Genomic DNA, 20,757 nt, shown 5'->3' with positions numbered 1-20,757 from the left:
GAAAAGCAGGTCAAAGAGGAGGTGGCCGGATGCGGCGCAGGGATGCAGGGACGGGCCTCTCGTGGGGGGGGGTTTGGTGGACAGAAGGCCCCACAGGGCAGAAGGGACCCCCAGCTGCCCAGGGCACTGACCAGGGCAAAGCTGCACCTAGACCCTCCCTGGTGGCAGTGGCAGTGAGGGGCGGGGAATGGGAATGGGGGGGGGGGCTCCGTGCGGGCGCCCTTCCCCCACGCCCCTCACTGTCCAGCAGGAAGGACTTAATTAGCACCACATGGCCCGGAGCCCAGTGGGGGAGGGGTGGGGCAGGGAGCACGGGAAGGCGAGGGGCCAGGGAGGGGGCGCAGCTGCCGCTGAGAGTCCTGCTCAGCGCAGAGGGGCCGGGTCAGGGCCAGGGTCAGCACTGTGGTCAGCGCTGGGGGATGGCGACTCAGGGCTGCCCCCCCCATGCCAGGACAGCTGTGCCGGCCCCCCAGTGAGCCTGTGCAGAGACTGGGGGGCTTGAGGAGGGGTGTTGTGATGCGGGGAGCACAGCAGGGGGCCTGCCAGGGAGCACCCATGGGAGCCCGGAGCCACCGATGGGGGGGACCCTGGAGCCCCCATGGGGCAGGCACAGAGGAGCAGAGTCCTGGATGGGGGGACGGGTCAGCCCAGCGGGGGCCAACAGGGCCACCCTCTGCCCCCCCTGCTCTGTCCTTAAATGAGACCTCAGCCGGGGAGGGGGGCTTCATCTCCCCAACACAAGGGGGTCCGTGCCTTCTCGCCCCGCACCCAGCCCCGTGGGAGATAAGGAGGCAGAGCCTCCCGGGGTCTGAGGCTGGCAGCCCCACTGGCCTCCGCCTCCTCACGCCCACCACAGTGACGCCCCAGTGCCCTGGCAAGGGATGCAGCGGGCAGGGGGAGAGGCGGGCACGGGGTAGAGGGCACCAGCGGAGCGGTGCCATCGTCCTGGTCTTGTTTCTGTAGAACAAAACTCCGACTCGTCATTTTCTCTATATTTCTCGAGCTACAGACAAACCTGGGTCTTGAGACTCGAGGGCAGAGCGGGGGTCCGACCCGGCGCCACACGGTACCCGACACCAGGAGGGACGCCCCCCCACACACAGGAGGCCGGATGTGCTTCAGAGGACAAAGTTAGGGCTGGACCGCTGTGGGCACTGGCCACACACACAGAGGACCCGGGTCCCCCCACTTCCCCTGGGCCTGGGGCCCTACCAGGAGGGATCCCTGAGCACAGAGCCAGGAGTCAGCCCCAAGTCCTGGGGGTGTGGCCCACCCCGCAGAAACAGAACAAATAAACCCTGGTCCCGTGTCACGATTCTCATCCATATACACCTGAGTGCACACACACAAACACAAGCACACAACTCTTCCCCTATAGATCCAACACCTGCCCACCAGTGAATGGAGCCCTCCAGGCTGCTGCCAGTGGGGCACTGGGCGGGTACTGGGCAGGCACTGAGTACTGGACAGATGCTGAGCAAGTACTGGACAGTACTGGGTGAGCACTAGGTACTGTCTTCGAGCAAGCCCCAGGGCCCCTCTGGAAGCCCCCTGGGAGCTGTGGGCATGTGGGTCCGTCCAGCCCTGCCCTGCCTGACAGCCCAGGGACAGAGGCTGCAGCGCCCACCTCTGGGGACGGGTCCTGGATGCCTGGACCGCCCCCGTCGTCTCCAGGACTGGTGCCCCCTCCCGCTGCCCCGGGTGGCAGCTGCAATGAGGGTGGGCTCCACCCCAGTCGGGGCCCTGGGGGTCCCACTCCTTCCCCTGGCTGCCTCCAGGAAGCCACGGATCTGGGAGGAGGCGGTCGCGCTGGGGACCCCGTGCCACCAAGGCCAGCTCACGGGCGGGGACAGGGGCACAAGTAGTTGTGGGCACCTCAGTCCATTCCCCAAGGAGGGTGAGGGACAGGGTGGACAGCCGGGGAGGACGAGTTGGCAGGGCTGACTCCGGGCCCACACCGGCTGCCCGGCTGCCCAGGAGACCAAACCCTAGCTCTCCTAGACCCCCCAACCCCACTAAGCAGGATGAGGAACTCACTCTCGCCCGCAGAGACCCCACTGCTGCCCCAGTCACCAGTAAGACCAGTGGGAGGGGAGACTGTGGCCTTGGGGGGGGGGTCCCGCCTCTTCCCTTCCAGTCCTCCAGCGCAGAAGCAGCAGCAGGGAAGCTGCTCAGGGGGGCTGGGGGGCAGCGCAGCGGGGAGGGCGCTCGCCTCATGCACCCACCCGGGTTCCATCCCCGGGACCCCTGATGTTCAGAGCCAGGAGGAGACAATGAGCACAAGGGGAGCGTGTGCGCCAGCCCCCACCGCCAAAGAAATCGAAGCTGCTGAGAAATGCTCCAGACCCCGCCCCCTGCACCCAGGGCCCAGGTCCACCTCTCGGGCTGCAAGCCCTGCCCACTTCCCAAGGTCGAAGGCTGGTGGCCTGGTGACAGGGCAGGACACTTCCCCTGACAGCACCTGTGTAGCCCCACCCGCCTCCCGGGGTCAGGCTGTTGCTTCCCCTTGCTGCTGGAGAGGGAAGCCAGAAGGTTCCGGAAGGTGCCAAGGTCACCGGCCGACTGGTGAGAGCAGAGCCCCACCCTCGTCAGTGCCTGCCCGTCCTCCCAGAGGACATCCTGCATGCACCTGGCATGGGGACCCCCCCCCCACCCGCCACCTCCTGCGTGTCCCCCGGGGGCCCTGGAAGCGAGGGGCTCAGAGGTCGAGCTGGCCAGGCCCTGCGCCCGGGAACCTCCTGAGCCAGGGTCCAGGCGGCAGGAGGCCCAGAGCAGGGCGGGGCCTGCCCCCACCGACCGGGAGCCCAGCAAGCACCTAGCACCTCAACCCGGCTGCCCTGTGCCCTGGGGGTCCCGCCTGGGGCTCTTCTAGCTCCCATTTCCCACGACCAGCCCTTTAGCAGGCGGACTCACACCCCCCCCACTTACCCCCCCATCAGCACTGATGCTTCCCACCCACCCACCAGGCGGCACTTCCTCCAGGAAGCATTCCCAGGCTGCTCCAGCTGGGTGACACCTCCCACCTCCTGGCTCAGTGCCCGCCCCGACACGTCACCTGCCCGAGTGAGCTAAGCCCTGAACCCTCCTCTGGGAGGGTGGGGGAGGGCTTTGGTTGGGCATTTGCCTTGATGGAACCAACCTGGGCTGTTTGACCCCCACCAGGAGTGATCCCTGAGCACAGAGTCAGGAGTCAGCCCTGAGCACTGCGGGGGGTGCTGGGCCGAAGCCGGCTGGGGAAGGCCTGTCCCACCTCCTTCCAGAACCTCTCTAGGCTGTCCAGGGCACACACTCGGGCATCACTCACGGGCGCAGGGGCGGCTGCGTAGTGCCCGCTGCAGGCAGTGGGGGGCGCGCAGGGGCAGGCAAGGTGACCGCGGGGGGAACGGAGGCCCAGCTGGACACTGCAGAGCTGAGTCAGCTTCTCTCCTGGGAAAGGCCCTGCCCTGTTCTCCTGCCCTCTGCGCTGACCCACAGCAGAGGGCCGAGTGTGTGGGACGCAGGGCGGAGGCTTCTGGAAGCTTCTGGCCCGCACAGGCCAGACTCTCCGGGTCTGCAGCTCCAGATGAGGCCCTGGACGTGGGGCATGGCCCGGCCCCATCCCCCACTGGGCTGCGCCATCAGGGAGCTGGTCCACTCCAGCCGAACAGTGGGTCGACCACTCTGCCTCGGGCCCTTCACAGCTGAAGCACAGCCCATGGAGCACTGCCTGGGGAGCACTGTCTAACGGAAGAGTCCAAGGAACAGCCTGGGGACCACTGCTCAGGGAGTACTCCCCAGGAGCATTATCTGTGGAGCACTTTCCAGGGAGCGCTCCCTGAGGCTCACTGTCCGTAGCACACAGACCACTACAGAGTAATCCTGGGAGCAAAGCACTGGCCGCACGGGTAGCCCAGAAGTTTCCGTCACCATATAAGGCAGCGCCCAAGGAAGGAGGGTGGGGACACGGGCCTCCCACCAGGCCGGGAAGGGGAACGAATGTTCCTGGCACCCAGTGGCTGCGCACAGAGCCAGGGCTGGCCCCCAGGTGTCCCTGCGGCAACGGGCCACCCCCGCCCCCCCGCCCCCGGGCACCAGGCTCAGCACACGGCCACTCATGCCCACTGCTGCCCGCCTAGATGGGGTGACTGCTCGCCTTCCTTCCTCACTCCCTTACTCTCCTTTCTGGGGCCCGTCCAGCTGGAGGAGGGCGGTGGGCTGCCCACCCCTGCCGCACTCACCCCTGTTGGGGCCCCTGGGGTTGACTTCTCACCGTCCCCCACAGCCGTGCTGCTGAGCCCGGCTGTGCACCGGAGGCCGGCGGATGTGGATCCTCTCCCCTGGACAGCTGGGGGTCACTGGCCATTCCTGGGACAGCTTGGGGATCACCGGCCAGCCCGGAGCCCACACACCACGGGGTGCTCAGTTCCCCTTGGCCAAGAAGGGACCCCAAAGCCCAGCTCGGCCGTTTCCTGCCGTCCCCCTGATGGAGTGGGAGGCCGGCGGGGGTTGGAGGGGGAGGACAGCGTCTGTCCAGGGGAGGAAGGAGGTGCCCCGCAGGCGCTGACCTCCCCAGAGGTCATTTCTGCACTGCTGGGGATGGCATCTCTCCTTGGCCCTTACTGGGGTTTCTCTTTCACTTTCTATCTCAAGAAAAAGCTGAGGGAGAGGCGAGGATTGTGGCTTCTCCGAGACGTGCCAGTGAAAAGAGAAGATGGACAGAGAGAAGTTAGAGGTCAGGGTGCTCGAGCCAAGCCCCAAGGACGCCAGCAAAAGGCGGGCCCCAGGGACGAGCAGAGAGAGGCAGAGAGAGGGAGGGAGAAAGGAAGGATGGAAAGGAGGGAGGGAGGGAGGAGAGGGAGCGCGAACAGGGGTCTGAGCAACAGTACAGTGGAGGGCTCTTCCTTGCACAAGGCCAACTTAGGTTCGATTCTCCGATACCCCGTAAGGTCCCCCAAGCCCTGCTAGGGGTGACTCTGAGCACAGAGTCAGGAGTAAACTCTGAGTGTCACCAGGCCGCCAACAGAAGGCTTCCCCCCACTCCCCGCCCAGCCGGGAGAGCCTCCGAGCAGAGGTAGGAGCAGCACCCAGGACCCTGGGTGTCCCCCTAAACACAAAAGGCTTTGGCAGATGCTGCTGTCTGAAGCTCTGGAGAAGAAACACAGCCGGATTCCTTTCTTGAAGACGCCCCACAGTGGCACCAGAGAGGACGGAAATAGCTCCGTCAGCCCCCCACCCCGAGGTGCCCCCATCACACCCTGCGCACCGTGCCTCAGCCCCCCACGTGCCACGTCCAGGGCACGAGCAGCAAGCAGGCTGCGTGTCCCGGGGTTCCGGCCGCGCGGAGACCCCCAGGGAGAAGGCAGCAGAATAAGCCTGGCAGCTGGGCTCAATCTCTGCCCGCGAAGACACGCTATAAATAAATGCAAAAGCTGGGGACGTGTCTTGCACCAGCTGCCGTGGAGGTATCCAGAGACTCCAAAAAAACAAGAACCAAAACTGAGGGGCGGGGGCCCGGGGGCAGCAGCCAAGGCCGGGCGGACAGCAAGAGGTGGGTGGGCGGGGGGCCCGGCACCCGGCTGAGCGTACACAGAGTATTCGGCGGCCTCCCGGCAGGGACCCCCAAAACTGAGAATGGGTCACGTCCACTTCCAAGGCCAGCCTAGGTTACAGGCTGAGGTTACAGGCTGCAGCCGTGGGCAGGAAGAAGGGCCGGGAGCGAATAGCGGAGGCCGGCGGCCGCGGGAAAGTTTCCTGCAGAGGCCGCAGCGGGAACGGAGCCATCGCTCCCCGGGGGCTGAACAGACTCGGAGCCCACCTCAGGCAGCAGCCAGAGCTGACCCTCACCTGCGCCCCCCGGGTCTGAGGGCCTCTGGCGAGAGTCGGATGCTGCCCCCACGTGAGCACGAAGCACCACAGCCAACAGCCGAGGAAGGAGAAGCTAAACTCGATGTTTTAAAAGAGCAAAGTTGGGGCTGGAGCAATAGCACAGCGGGGAGGGCGTTAACCTTGCACGTGGTTGACCCGGGTTCGATTCCCGGCATCCCATAGGGTTCCCTGAGCACCGCCAGGAGTAATTCCTGAGTGCAGAGCCAGGAGTAACAGTACGGCGGGGAGGGCATCTGGCTGGCACACGACCAGCTGGGTTCGATCCGAGGAGTCCTGGCCCTGCCAGTTGTGGCCCCCAAACCAACACACAGTAAATAAACACTGAGTCTCTTCCGCCAGGACGGCCCGGTGCAGCCTCCCTGGACAGACCCAGAGGCTGGAGCCAGGCCCCGTGGCCACACCTGCTGGCCACACCTCAGGCCCAGACCGGGGCTCTGAGCACCCCGAAGCCCAGGGTACGCCGAAATACCCACAGAAGGTCCCAGGAGGCCACGGGAGGGTCCGGCCAGGAAGACCATAAAGTCAGCGGGGCAGCGAGTTGCCAGCCCCACAGCCTGCTCGCGGGGTCCCACGTGGCACCCCGGGGCCTATGGGGGTGGGGCGGCCCGGTGCCCCGGGACAGAGCCCCATTGTGTGGCCGAGGCTTCCCGGCAGCTGTCCCGGGCCTGACCACAGGCGGCTCCTCAGCGGCTCCCATCTGGTGGGTGGTGCCCGAGATCTCGCCCTGAGCCCCTGGGCCCGCCTGGGTGCCCCCGACAGCTGTGCCCAGCTCTATTTAAGGTGCCGCAGCTGCCCCCGGCATTTCCGGGTGCACCAAACCCAAGCAGTCTGGGCCGCCGACAGCTGGGCAGGAGACGGGCCAGGGACCAGCCTGCTGTCCCCCCGCGTCCCCCTCTAGGGAGGGGACGTCTGCCCCGGAGGCCGGGGAAGAGCAGGACACCCCAGCCCCACCAAGGGGACAGCCTGGCGCTGAGAGGCCTTCCCGAATGCGTCCTGCAGCGGGCAGGCCTGTTCCCCAGGAATAAAGCAGTCACCCCCTCCGGAAGACGATCCTACAGGCTGAGGGTCGGGGCAGAGTGAGGTGGGAGGTTACCCGCGCACCCCACCCCATCCCGTCCACTTGGCCTTCAGCAGAGCAGGCGGGTCCGACCCTCAGGCTGTATATGGCCGGGGCTGGCTCAGAAGGGAGGGGGCGCCCCGTGAGATGGGGTGCCTGAGCCCCTACCCCAGCCTGGTCCCCCGGGTCCCTGAGCTGGCAGCAACCCCACACCCAACCACGTCCAGGCCCATCCCCGTGCCCCCATGGCCAGGGACACTCTAGAGGGTTTCTGAGACACTCACTGTCCCCCTCTCGGCCACGTGACCTGGGAGCCCCACGGACTGGGGGGGGAGAGGCAGGGTCGGGTCAGACATGTGCGGCTGCACCCGGAAAGCTCAGACCGTCCACCCTGGCCAGCAGCCCCCCATGGCTCCTGGTGTGAGGACATGGAGGCCAGGGAGGGGCTGATGCCTTGGAACATGGTTCCCCGGGCCAGCTACTCACCTCTGCTGCGCAGCCCCAGACCCCCAGCCCCGGACCCCTCAGGACAGCCCGGCCAGAGGCAGCAGGGGAGGGAGGGCGCTAGGCTGAGCCCGCATCCACCCCCTGTGTCTGTGGGTCCTGGACCCGCCGTGCTCAACACCCAGGCAGGGGAAGAGAGGGGGTACAGTCACTCACAGCCTAGGAGCAGAGGTTGGGGGGACCAGTCAGGGGGCTTGGGGTGGTCAGGGCTGGGGTTCGGGTGTGGTTGGGGCTGGGGTCGGGTGAGGTAGGGGCTGGGGTCCGGGTATGGTCGGGGCCGGGGTCAGGTGAGGGTGAGGTCGGGGCTGGGGGCCGGGTGAGGGGGGCTGGGGTGGGGGAGGGCAGGGTCGGGGTCCGGGTGTGGTTGGGGCTAGGGTCTCAGGGTCCAGTGGCCAGAGCAGGGCAGGCTGTCCCCTCCGTGGCCTTTTACCCCAGCCTGAAGATGCTCCAGCATCACCAGGATGACCCCACAGCCCCACAGGCCCGCGGACTCGGGGAAGTTCCTGGTACCGCCTGGTGGGTCCTGCCCGAGCGCCAGGGAGCACCCCCAGGCCCAGTCACGGGCTTCAAACAAAGTCATGACACGCGTGAGGTCCTGGGTACACTGGCAAGCCCAAAAACAAAGCATCAGGGCCGGAGCCATAGTCCCCCGGGGAGGGCACCCGTCTTGCATGCAGCCCACCTGGGTTTGATCCCGGCCTCCCCTGTGTTGCCCGAGTACCCTCAGGAGCGCAGAGCCAGGAGTAACCCCCCATCCCCGACAACAGAAAAAAAAAGTCTCCAGCTGACGTGGACGAGCCCCCACAGTGACCGCACGACGGGGGGTGGGGGGAAGTTTCGTGGTGCCTGGGAGCCTGCTGGGAGGAGGGAGGATCTGAGCCGCAGGGAGGGCACTGAGTTGCCCCTCAAAACGCCAGGCATGGGCCACACGACGACTGGCCCTGGAATAAGGCGCTTCTGGGGCTGGGTGCCCCTCCTGGCAGGACTGAAGAAGCTGCGACACGCCAAGCAGGGCTCGAACTTGGGGCCTCGAGCTCCCGGAAATGGGGCTCCCCTCCCGCCCCGGGCCCCATTTTCATAAAGAAAAAAAAAAGATGCTGAAAAGAGAATTTCCCATTAAAAAAACAAGGAAAAGAGGAAGAGAAGAATCACACACCGATGACTGGTCTCAAGCCAAACACAAAATAGTACACACAAGAAAAAAAGCAAAATAGAAGCAACAGCACGGTGGGAAGGCGTTTGCCTAACACACAGCAGACCTGGGGTTGATCCCCACAACCCATGGCCAGGAGCAAAAAAAAAAAAAAAGCATGGGAATCAGATAACAGCCTGCCACTCAGGGAGGGCTGCATGGAAGAGGTTCTGCAGAGTGGGGCTTTGGAGGATGCATCGGAGCTAAACTAGTGCTGTGACTAAAGAGCAGGGGGCTGGAGAGATAGCACAGAGGGTAGGGCGTTTGCCTTGCACGTGGACGACCCAGGTTCGATTCCCAGCATCCCATATGGTCCCCTGAGCACCACCAGGAGTAACTCCTGAGTGCAGAGCCAGGTGTGACCCAAAAAGAAAAAAAGAGGAAAAAAAAGCACAGTCAGGGTGAGGCGAGGTGACCAGGGGAACACGGGAATACCGGACCAGACAGAGAGGCTGGCGGGCGGGAGGGAACCCTGGGGGGAGGAACGCCCTGTGCCGGCAGCTCCACAGGGACTTGGGGACTGTGTCCTGCCCAGGAGGCCACAGCCCAGGGGTGGTCCCGGGTCTGGTCCAGCAATGACCCTAGGCCTTCTCCCATGGCCAACTATCCCTCGGGGGGAAGGGTGTTCACGTCGCAGCTGCAGGGCAGCCCGGTGGACACACAGGCCCGGCTGCAGCAGGGGAGAGAGCGCGGGCCGGGACGGCTCCCACACGGGGTAGCACCGGGAGGGCCAGGGTTATGTGACCATCGCCACAGGCCCTCAGAGCCAGGACCCCCTCTCCCGGCCAAGTCCTGCCTGGCACAGCTGAGCGGGCAGGACCAAGGACACGGCAGTGTGGGCACAGCCCGGCCTGCGTGGGGACAGACGGAGAAGCCCAGGGCATTCACTGATGTCCCGGCAGGGCCAGTGCCCAGGGTCCATCACGGAGGACAAGTGCAGAGATGGCTTGTCCATGCCATGGGCGGGAAGGAAGGACAGACATGCAGGCAGGGTCTCCACGGCAGTGACTTAAGGCCAAGGCCGAGGAACACCACAGATGTGGGGACAAGGCGAGGTGGCCGCCGTGCGGGGACAGGGGCAGGAAGCAGAGGCGATGGCGGGGGAGCAGGGGTTCGGGGCCAGGTGCCGGCGCCCCAAAGTACGCCCTAGGAAACGGCTGGAACGAGGCAATCCTGCCCCAACTCAATGTGAAACCGCTTACGAGGCAGACGGAAAGTCCAGAACATTCTGCTGCCAAGTCCACGGGCCGTCGGTGATGCGCCCTGGAGTCCAGCAGCTGCCTCCACCTGCACTGACACCCACAGCTGGCCCTGCCTCTCGCCAACCCCCTTGGGGCGTGGACACGGCCCAGAGCTGTGCTTCTGGGCTCCTTCCCTGGGGGGGTGGGGAGGGAGGCTGGGGCATACCTTGAGGCTGCTGAGGGACCCCTGTAAACCCTCCTCAGTCCAGCGAGCACTGGAAAGTGACCCACCCCGGGCCAGTCACCATCCTGCCTTCCCCAAACAAATCCAACTGCTGGCCCAGCCCAGCACGGCTGCTGCTCTGTGCAACGCAGCCCGCACAGCGAAACCACCAGCCCCGGGGTCCTGGGGTGCCCACCCCCCACCGGGGTCCTTCCACGCTCACCTTCCACGCTCCTTGCCGGCACCTCCGGAGGGGGCTGCGCCTTGGGCAGGACAGGGGGCTCCGGGTCCTCCAGGCCGTGGGGCGGGATGGGGGAGGGGGGCGCCTCCGCCGGCTTGGCCACCTGGATCTCCACCCTCTTGGGGGCCGCGTCCGCAGGGGTCTCCATCCTGCGGTGCGGCGTCTCCTGGGGCTTGACGAGGGTCAGCTCGGTCCTGCGCGGGCCGGGCTCAGGCGTCCGGTGGCCCAGCACCTCGGTCCGCTTCAGGCCGAAGCGTGCGGCCCCGGCGCCGTCCACCTGCTTGGACGAGATGTCGATGGACAGCTCGGAGCGGCGTGGCGCGGGCTCGGCCCGGGGCCCCGGCAGCTCCACGCGGCGCAGGGTGGCCTTGGGGGAGCGCTGGCTCAGGGGGTCCGCGTGGCGCCCGGCCAGCTCGCCGCCCTTCGCGCCCAGGTCCTGGAACTTCTGGGTGGAGCTGGCGACCGTGGACCGCAGCAGGGGGGTCTGCACGCGCCGGGGCGGCGTGGCGCTGGGCGGCTCTGCCTCCTCCACCTCGAAGGACCTTTTCAGGGCTGCAAGAGACAGGGAAAGGGGTGAGCAGCGGCCGGCAGAACACAGGCACCTTCACCACCCAGAGAGCCAAGGGGCCAGTGCATGGGACACACATCCGGGGCCGGGGAGGCCCGTGGGGGCGGGTGCAGGGACCTGGGGGGTCTTTCCTGCTGAGACACTGCGACCGACCCCCTCCCCACAGTGCGTGTGGGCTCTGTCCGTCTCCCCCTGTCTCTCCCCCCATTGCTCTGGTGGCTCGGCACATCACCCCCTGCACACAGCAGGAACCGGAGACCCCAGTGTGCGCCCCGTGGCAACAGCGTGGAGAACACCAAGGCCCGGTTCCAGGGAGAGCCGGTGCCCTGGAGGACACTGGCCACTCCCACTCCCGCCCAGGCAGCCACCAGCCCGCTGTCTCCACACAGCTGAGAACTCCCTGCTCTGAAGATGGCAGGAAACCAACCCCCCGGCTCCAGCCCCTCAGCCCCCACACCATGCCCCCCAGCGGGCCCTAGGAACTCCATCCTTCCCGCCCTCCGCGGACGGCGGGTGAAGGCTGGCACACGTGGGCAACGGGTCCAGGCCCTAAGCCACGAGCAGCCCTGACGCCAGCACTTTCTCAGGGTCCACGGCTGGCTGCCTGGAGGTCCTTGGCGCCGACCCCCCCACCCAGAGACCCTCTCCCGGCATGGGGGCAAAGCCACAGCAGGGTGAGGGCGCTGTTGGCCAGGGTCCACACCAGGGCCGAGTCTGTAAGACAGACAGTGGGGCGGGCGCCACCTCGGGGTGTGCTGCTGGGTGTGAGCATGCGTGACCCCAAACAGAGCCCCAGCACGAGCCCTTCCCCCCGGGGAGGCATTGGGGGGGGCTCAGAGATGGGGGTTTGGGCCAGAGAGATGGCACAGTGGGTAGAGCAATTGCCTTGCACACAGCTGAGCCAGGCTTGGTTCCCATATCGTCCCTGAGCCCACCAGGATTGATGTCACCACCAGGTGTGGGTCAAAAACAGGGGACTCCAGGTCTCGCCCCGTCCCACCTGAGACACCCTCCCTGCGTCTGTGTGTCTGTCTGCACCGTCTCCCCACCTCATTCCAGTAAAGGGCCCTGCAGCTATGGAGGGCGGGCAGGTGAGATGCCTCTGGGTTTGGGGTCCCCCCTCCACAGCTCGCGTCTGAGCAGAAGTGGGGACATGGGACTGGACAAAGCTCACAGGGGCCACACAGACAAACCCGTCACGGGGTGACTCACAGGAGGTTCTGGGGTGCTGAGGAGGGGTTCCCCGCCAGGAGGCCACAGCACCTCTGCTCGGGTGCTCGGGGACAGCAGCGTCTACCCCAGGGGGGTCACAGCACCCTGAGCCACTGACCTCCTTTCTGCCCTTTGCTTTTGAGCCACCCCTGGCAGTAGATGGGCTGACTCCTGGCCCTCACTCAGGAATCGCTCCCGGGGTACGGATGCCCGGAACCATCTCTCCAGCCCTTCTTGTGGGAGGGTGAGGGGACACGTGGGGGGCCCAGCCCCAGGCCAGCTGTGGCTCCAGGAGGAGAGGGGAGGGCAGGGCCAGCAGGAGATGCCGAGATAAGGCAAGAATTTCCGGCCTGCCTGTGGGGGGGGGGGGGGGGAAGGACGCCAGCCACTCTTTCTGGTCTCTTGGGGGTCAAAGTTTCCCCGATCACTGGCAGCAAGGCCAAGGGACCCTTTAATGTGCCCTACCAGGAGCCCTAGAGCCCTCCAGGCACACAGCCCCAGGGCCGTGTACCCCTCATCCGGGCCAGCTGGACCAACTTCCCTCTCAGCAGAGAGGGGCGCCCTGGTGGGGTGGGGGGGCTCAAGCAGGGAGCTGCCTCTCCGGAAGAGCCTCAGGGCTGACGCAAGTACACACATGTGCACACATGCATAGATGCGTGTGCGTGCTACACAGAGCATGTGTACTCTCGCCAAGTGCACACAATATTCGTTACGTATGTGCGTGCATACCACCTTCATGCGCACCTGTACTCGTCATGTGCCTCTGCACTGGTCGGCCCCACATGTCACGTCTGTGAACACCGGCACTCACGAGCACGCACGTCTCATGTGATGATGACTCACACGCAAGCCACACATGCACTCACGTGTACCTAGGTGTGTGCACAAATGCATGTGAGCATGCACACACGGGCACGCACGCACACAAGGGCACGCACGCACACAAGGGCTGCCAGGGGGCGCAGGTCAGAACAGCAAGCAGAGCGTGGGGGAGGGGCGGTGGCGCCGCCCATCAATCACAGGGGGGCAGGGGGCGGGGCCACGGGGCTCCAGGCCCAGGTGAAGGCTTGGCCCAGGCCGGTAGGAGCTGCGGCCTAATTACAGGGCAGAGTGAGTGGGCAGCAGAGGTCAGCCAGTGAGGGCAGCGCCCCCGAGTCCAGCTGCTCCACAACCTCTGGGGCGGGGGCCTCAGAACCACGTGATCCGCAGGCTTGGCCCCAGCGCAGGCTCTGCTGGAGGGTGCAGAGCCGGCACGGGAAGGTTCTGGAAGGGGTTCCAGCCGAGTGCTGGGCGAGGAAGGGATCCCCGCGGCCCCCTGGGTCCCGGCGCTGCTGGCAGGAGCCACTGGAGTGGCCAGCAGGGTCCTTAGCTCCCCATGCCTCAGTTTCCGGAGGTGGCCGTAAAGAACGTGCCAGTTCCCACGCCTGTGACCCCCAAGGTCTCTCCCCTCCCCACCCCGCACCCACGAGGTCAGCATTCACTGACCTTCCAGAACATTCCAGAACCCCACAGTTCTAGGCACTACCCCAGATGCTCAAGGGCACAAACCAGGGCTGACATCTGCCAGGCGAGCCTGTACGCGGTCCCTCCCCCCGGTGGTCCCTCCCCTCGGCAGTGCCTCCCCCGGGTACCGGTCCTGCTGGCCGCTCCCGGGAAGGCCCGCGAACACCAAGGACAGACGTGGGGGGGCCCACCTGCCCCTGGACCCGGCCCAGGAACTGCCCTCTGCATGTCCACGTGCCATGGGTCTACGCCAGGGTCCCCCTGGAGACCACAGGCACGTCCACGCTCCATCCCACACCGTACACCCACGGGCCTCCACACGGCGTGTCCACGCGGGACTCTGGCCTCTCCGCCCCCCATCACCAAGACCCCTCAAGTGCAGGACCGCGGGCTGGACGCACCCCCCAGCACAGCCCAGACGGTCGCCCCCTGCCCCTTGGGGTGGGTGCTGCTGGCAGGGGCCCAGCTGGCAGTTCCCTCCCCCCCCCCAGGACCGGCCGGCGGCCCCCACAGCCAACCCAGGACTTGGGGGGCAGGAGGGGCGGGGAAGTGGGGCCGGGCTCCCTCCAGCCAAGACCACCGGGGCTCAGGGCCCGCCGCTGCCACCCCCCCCACACAGCTGCGCCCCTCCCCCGGGGAACCGGCTGTGCGGACCAAGGGGCAAGGCCAGAGGAAGCTGCAGGCCGGGAACAGCTGGCGGGGACAGGGGCGGGGCGGGGCGAGGGCTGGGGGCGGGGCGCGGTGGTGGGGGATGGGGCGGGGAGGGGCGGGGAGAGGGCTGGGGGCGGGGCGCGGGGCTTGCAGCTCTTCGCAGCAGTAGGGGAAGGCCAGGGCCGGGCTGGGGCCCTCACCAGCTCCGCCTCCCCCTCCCCCTCCCCCGTTCATCTCAAAGGCCCCAAAGCCCTAACCCCATCCCCACCCCGTCCCAATGCAGCAGGTCGGCCAAGGTCAGCCAAGGTCAGCTGTGCTTTAGCTCAGGCTTGGGGACCAGGGCCCAATCCTCCAAATGCCCCTGAAGCCCCTCCCACCTGGATCAGCCACCCACATCCCCACCCCACCCACCCCTTCGCCTTGAGGCAGGAGGTGACCTGCAAGCCCTCCCGACCCCTCACCTCCCTTGGGTGCCAGGAGCCGCCGTGGCGCCCACTCTTCCAATAAACTACAAAGCAGCACAGCTGCAAGAGAAGCTAATAAACTCCCACCCTGTGTACTCCTTCCTCCAGGGCGCCCTCCTGGAATGATGCTGCCTTGACTTATGGCTGGATACCACCCCCTGGACCCCAAAGAGAGCTTAGCTGGCTCCCACAGACAGCTGCTAAATAAACACTCGAGCACCAAGTGCCTCCCTCCGGCAGCCCCCCACAACCCTCCCCATGGGTCCAGGAGGACAGCACACCAGGTCCCTCACACAGCCCAGGGTGCACCCTGAAGCCCCCCACAGGGGCAGCCCTGGGGGTCCCCAGCCCTCACGGTGAGCTGCCACAGAGGCGGAGAAAGAAGGAAGGCCGAGCCCCTGGCCAGCGGGAGGTGACCCCAGGCCTGCTGCCCGCCAGGGCTGACTTCCTGCAGATCCACGCAGGGAGCACTGGACAGGGGGCAGACCACGGCAACTCCCGTACCGTGGAGGACCCCAGCAGTCAGCCCCCAAACTCTCGGTGCTGGGTGCTGTCCGCAGGGTTCCTCATTCCTGGGAGACCCCACCCCGAGGACAGCAACTGCAGAGGCAGCAGCACACCCGGACTCCTGGGGCTGGGGGGGGCAGCATGGGGGAGGAGGGGAGATGGACGCCAGGAGCCCCCCACGTCCTGTAAGCCGGGGTGTCCTGCCCCTTCAAACCCAGAAACGAGTTCCCGTTCCTGTGCTGGGCGGTCCAGGGCGACCTCGCTGGGCGCGGGGCGGGCCCGTGGCTTGGATTTTCCGGATTCTCGACCAGGGGAAGCTAGAGGCTCCCCAGGGCTCTGGCAGGTGGGGGGGGGGGGGCAGGGGCGTCTCTCTCCCTAAGGGGCTGGGGGGGGTCCCCGGGGCAGAGAAGGAGCCAAGCAGTGCTCCCTGTGGCCCGGCCGCCCTGGGGGTGTTTATATCCCAGGAGACTGTGGTCTGCCCCTGCTCCTTCTCTGCATTCCTGAGCCCTGGCACTTCCAAAACTGACAACAAACTGGAAAATTCTAGCGCATCGGGGTCGAGCCGGGGGAGCTGATGCAGCCCAAACAGCCGAACCCCCAATGCCCAGGCGCCAGGGGCGTCCCGGGGGGTCAGGGGCGACTGGGGGGCGTGTCAGTCTGTGTGCGGCGTACCCGGCCGCAGACTCCAGGGCCGTGTTCCAGAGCCACTGTCAGGGCGACACGGAGCCTCCAAATTTGGGAAAAGCTGCAAGAAAGCTGGGGGCCAACGCCCGTCCTCGCCGCCCGCACGGCCAGAGGCTGCGGCAGGAACCCGCTGACCGGGATGGGTCTTGTGGCTGCACGCCCAAGACGCCACCACCAACGGGCCCCTGTGACTGCCCAGGGCACCACGTCCGGGGTCTGTGCCCCTGAGTCCCCGGGGAGGGGGTGCGGCTCCAGCATCCTGCATGCCGGCATCTGGGCGGGACGGTTCTGCTGTTTTCTTTTTATTTTTTGGCTTTTTGGGCCACACCCAGAGATGCTCAGGGTTACTCCCGACTCTGCACTCAGGACTCACTCCTGGTGGTGCTCAGGGGACCTTGTGGGATGCCGGGGATCGAACCCGGCTTGGCCACATACGAGGCAAGCGCCCACCCTGCTGGCCTATCGCTCTGGCCCAGTGCTACTGTTTTAATCGAATGTGCCCCCCTGACCCTGGCACGGAAGATTGGGGAGGGGGGTCACCATCCCGCTTGGACACTGCCCAACGGAACGGCTGAGGCTGGTCACCAGGGTGGGAGGCTCGGCTGGGACGGGCACATGTGCCAGGGACTCCCCAGGGCCGATCCCCCACAAATAAGGCCTGGGCTGGTGACCCGTCACCTGCTGGGCCACAGGGGTCCCCCTGTACCCCCGATCCTCCCGCTCTCCCGGGGCCGAGGGCTCTCCCTCCCACCTCGCTCGGGGCCAGCACCCCAGTCAGACTAGTCCTGGCCAGACTGGGGGTGCCCTCAGCACCCGGGAAGCCGTCAGCACCTCGACACCCAGGGCCCAGCAGGGAGCCCCCCAAACACGGGTAGGGGGCAGAGAGGCTCCCCTGTGCTCCTAGCACCTTCTGACTCCCAGACCCCTGCCCTCAGCTCCGACACCCGAAAGCAAGGTGTTTAGAGTCCCACAACAGAGGGGGACCGAGCCCCCGCGGCTCGGACACCCTAACTGCCCGTCCGTGCCAGCGCTGCCCGCGGGTGCCTGATGCCCCAGCCACTCCAGCTGGGCACTCGGCCACAGCCGTGCCCTTTCCCAGGGTGCCGCCCCCCCTGGTGGGGACCCCAGAGCCAGGCCTGAGCTGCCCCGTGGGCTGGCGGCGAGGGGCAGCAGAGCCGAGTCCTGGCGGGTCGCTGGAGCGCCCAGGCGCAAAGCTCGGCGTCAGGGACCGCAAGGGACGCTATCGGGTGGGCCTCCCCCAGGACACGACAGACAAGGGGGTCAGCCGACAGCTGCCCATCAGGAGGATCGGCGTCAGACAGGCCTGGGATGCGGCCGGCCGGCGTGGGCAGCCCCAGTACCAGGGTGAGGCGCTCCTTGCCCGAGGATCCTCAGAGCCTTGAGGCCACTCCTGCAGGACCCACAGGGTCAGGGCGGGGTGCCAAAGGGCAGGACAGGGGCTGGAGCCACAGGACAGCAGGGAGGCTTCTGGCCTTGCAAGTGGCCAACTGGCATCCCACAAGGTTCCTTCCAGGAGTGACCCCTGAGCACAGAGCCAGGAGCAAGCTCTGAGCACCGCCAGGCACAGCCCTCCGCCCTGGGAAAAATCACCCCAGAACAAAACTGAGGAACTGAAAAGAGCAGGAAGGGTGGTCCCCACCCTGGTGGGGAGGGGGTCCCCAGGCCCCACCCCGAGCCCGCTCCCCACCCACAGACCAGTCCCCCCAGCACCTGGGCACTGCCATAGCCTTCGGCCCAGGGCCGGAGTCCAAGCCCCGTCACCCCTGCACTCGCCCACCTGCGCCTGAGACGGTCTAAGTCCACTGCCAGCCCGGGCCATGGGCACCAAAGGCCTCGGGCAAGGCGCCGCCCTCCTCGGGTGCCCGCAGAGACGCCAGCCAGGTGGCAGAGAGACAGGTCAGCACTGCCCAGCCTCCGGGTGCCCCGGCTGACCTTCCGGCGAGCTGGCCTCTCCTCACCCCCCGGCCCCTCAAGAGCCAGCTCCCTGCCGTCCCTTCCAGTGGCAACCAAATTGCAACTCGGCTCAAGGCCTTCTCCGCGCCACTGACCTCCCTGTGACCACGGGCCAGCCTGGGTGACCTCGGTCACCAGGGCAGGCTCCTCTCCCCTCCGGGGCCCGAGGAGGCGCTGACCCCGCTCACAGCCAACTCCAGCTCCATCCCAGGAGCCACACGGAGATCCCCCCTAGCACCCGCCACGGGCGTGATGCCTGAGCACTGAGCCCAGAGTCTGCCCTGAGTGGGACCGAGAAGGGGTCTGCCTTGCACGGAGCTGACCTGTCGCCCCAAACAAAACTAAGCACCAGGCACAGCTAGGTACCCCCCAAAGCCAACCCCTCATCCGACGTCCCTTTACTCCCCGGGTACTGCGGGTCCCCACCCTGCTCTGGGTCGCCCCACGCGGGAACAAGGGAGCTCTGGAAATTTCCGGGGCATAGCCCAGGCTGTGCAGAGCCCAGGGAGCCAGAGGGCACCCCCAGGCTCAGAGCGTCACCCCAGGAGATGGAAGAGCCGGGGGCCCCACCAAAAGTAGTGACAGCGGCGGAGACACCACGTGACCCCCAATCTCGGCCTCCCCATCCGGCCCCCTCCCCGCACCCCGTTCTTCCCCCCAAGTCCGGGGGCCTGGGGTGCGGACGACGACCGGCCGGCAGGGGGCAGGCGCCCACCTCCCTCCCTCGACGGCCACTCGGAGGCACGGGGGGCCAGCCCCGACCCTAGCAGACGGAGCCCCCCGAGGTCCAGACGGGCCTGCCCTCCCGGAACGCCCCTGGGGGAGCCCCCAGGCCCGGGCCGCGCCCCCACCTCTCCCCCCACCCAGCCGGGCTCCTGCTAGCCCCGCCCGGCCCCGCACACCCAGCCGGGGGCGGGCGGGGGCTCTGGCGGCCCCGCGGACGGGGTCGACCCACCCCTGGGGTCTCTGGGGCGGCCTGGGGCTCCCCGGCCCCCGACGGTGTGCCCGGGCGGGGGCTGCGTCCCGGCCCGCCCCCCGGGCCCGCCCGGCCGCGACCATTGTGTGCGTTTCCCCTCGGCGCACGCAGGACGCGCCGCCCGGGCGGGCGGGGGGCCACGACGCCCCCGCCCCGCGCCCGCGCGGCCCCGGGAGGCCGGCGGGGGCCCGAGCCCCTGGGCCTGGGGGCGGCCCGCGCGCGCGGCCGGGCCGGGCGACGGGCGGGGGGCGCCGCGCGCCGACGGGGAGGGTCGCGGCCGCGGCGGGCGGGGGCTCGGGGGGCGGCCCGGCCGCCCGCACCCACCTTCGAAGTCCGAAATGATCCCGTCCAGCTGCGCGTTGACCGCGGGGTCGGACATGGTGGCGGGTGGGCCGCGAGGCGCGCCCCCGCCGGCCGGGCCCCGCGCGCTCCCGCCGCCGCAGCCCCGCGCGCGCCCCTCGGCCCCGGCGCGGCCGAATGAATGGGGGAGGCGGCGCCGCGCCCGCGATCGGGTTCCCGCACGGCCCGGCCCGGCCCCGGGACGCCGCCGCCGCCGCCGCCGCCGCCGGCCGGCCCCGCCCCCGGCCGCGCCAGATGTGGGCGGACGAGGGGCCGGCGCGGGGCGGGCCGCGGGGGCGCACGGGCGCCGCCAAACAAAGTTCGCCGCCGCCGCCTTCCCGCGCTCGGCGCCCGCACGCGCCCGGCCCGCCCGCCGCGCCGCCCAGGGGGCACCGCGGCCCCACCCACCCCGCGCCCTGGGCCGGCCCGGCCGGGCGGCGCTGACGCAGCACTTGGGCCGCCTCCCCACCCCCACCCCCACCCCACCCCGGGCAGGGGCTGCCGCCGAGCCCAGGGGACCCCTCGGGCTCCCGGAGTCCCCAGGGAGGACGGCGAGCGGCCGCCGGCCCGCACCCCGCCAGCGCTCCCCGCGGGACCCCAGGCTGGGCAGGGGGCGGGCCCCCTGCGCCCTCCCCCTGCCTTCCTGCCCCTGACCTTCTGCCCCGGGGCTCCCGGGGGCCCGGCGGGTGAGCGGGCAGGGGGCCCCCGGCTCGTCCCGGGCCCCAGCCCCCAGTCCTGAGCGCGCGCGAGCGGGGGGCCAGGGGGTCCGCGCGCGCCGCTCTGCGCAGCGGACGGGCCGGCCCCTTTTAAGCCGAGCCGGCGAGGCACTCCCCGCTCATGCTTTGGATGTTTTGAACTATTTTCAACGCCGGGTGTTTGTGGAGCGGGGGGCGCAAAGCCACAGACATCCCGCGCGCGCGCACACGCCCCGGCCTCCCCGAACCCACCCTCGCTGGCCCCCAGTGTCAGGCCCGGCCAGTCCCTCCTGCCGCCCCCCCCCCCCCCCGAACCGGCCCGGGGAGGGGGAGGGGCTCGGCGACCTGGTCCGGCCTGGTCTGCATTGTACCCCCGTGTTTTGGTAACAGCACCTGGCCAGGCGAGGCACGCCCCGGGATTGTTCTGCGCGGAGCTGGCACTCTGCACCCCAGATTAGCCAGGTCCGCATTGTGCTCTGGGCGGGGGGGAGGGGGGGGTCTGGGATCCGCGCCAGGGGGCACGCCTGGCTCCCGGAGCCCCCAGAAACCTGAAGGGCAGTGGCTGCTGGGAGCCACAGCCCTCACCAGCGTGCACCCCCAGTTGGGAGGGGTCTGCTCGGTGGACCCCCAGCCCCGCGCGCACGGGGTCCCCAGCGCTGCAGGAAGGCCCGCCCGCCGCCCCCCGCCTGGGAGGGGTCTGCTCGGTGGACCCCCCCCACCCCCGCGCGCACGGGGTCCCCAGCGCTGCAGGAAGGCCCGCCCGCCACCCCCCGCCCGCCGCACTCCCGGCCAGGAAGGTCGCCGGGTGTGTGCGCTGCGGGCGCCCCGCGTCTCCCTTTGTTTCTGTCCGGGGGAGCTGGGAACCGGCCGCGCCCCCCGCGGTAATGATCACCTTCTCCCGCCTCGCCCCTGGCTTCAATC

At 68.3% G+C, this 20,757-nt stretch overlaps 1 protein-coding gene across 1 annotated transcript in view; it reads right to left on the bottom strand.

The window, feature by feature from the left end:
• Nucleotides 1–19,286, bottom strand: part of SEPTIN9 (septin 9) — a 41,726-nt gene extending 22,440 nt beyond the window's left edge. The window contains exons 1-2 of the mRNA XM_056115423.1: nucleotides 19,127–19,286; nucleotides 10,246–10,815 (exon numbers count right to left, since the gene is read on the bottom strand). Coding sequence (XP_055971398.1) covers nucleotides 10,246–10,815; nucleotides 19,127–19,181 — 625 coding nt within the window. The 5' untranslated portion in view covers nucleotides 19,182–19,286. The remainder of the gene's footprint in view (nucleotides 1–10,245; nucleotides 10,816–19,126) is intronic.
• Between the last annotated feature and the right edge of the window lie 1,471 nt (nucleotides 19,287–20,757).

The sequence above is a fragment of the Sorex fumeus genome, unplaced genomic scaffold (genome assembly GCF_029834395.1).
Source record: "Sorex fumeus unplaced genomic scaffold, SorFum_2.1 ptg000029l, whole genome shotgun sequence".
Lineage (NCBI taxonomy): Eukaryota > Metazoa > Chordata > Mammalia > Eulipotyphla > Soricidae > Sorex > Sorex fumeus.
This window is presented reverse-complemented; position numbering and strand designations above follow the sequence as displayed.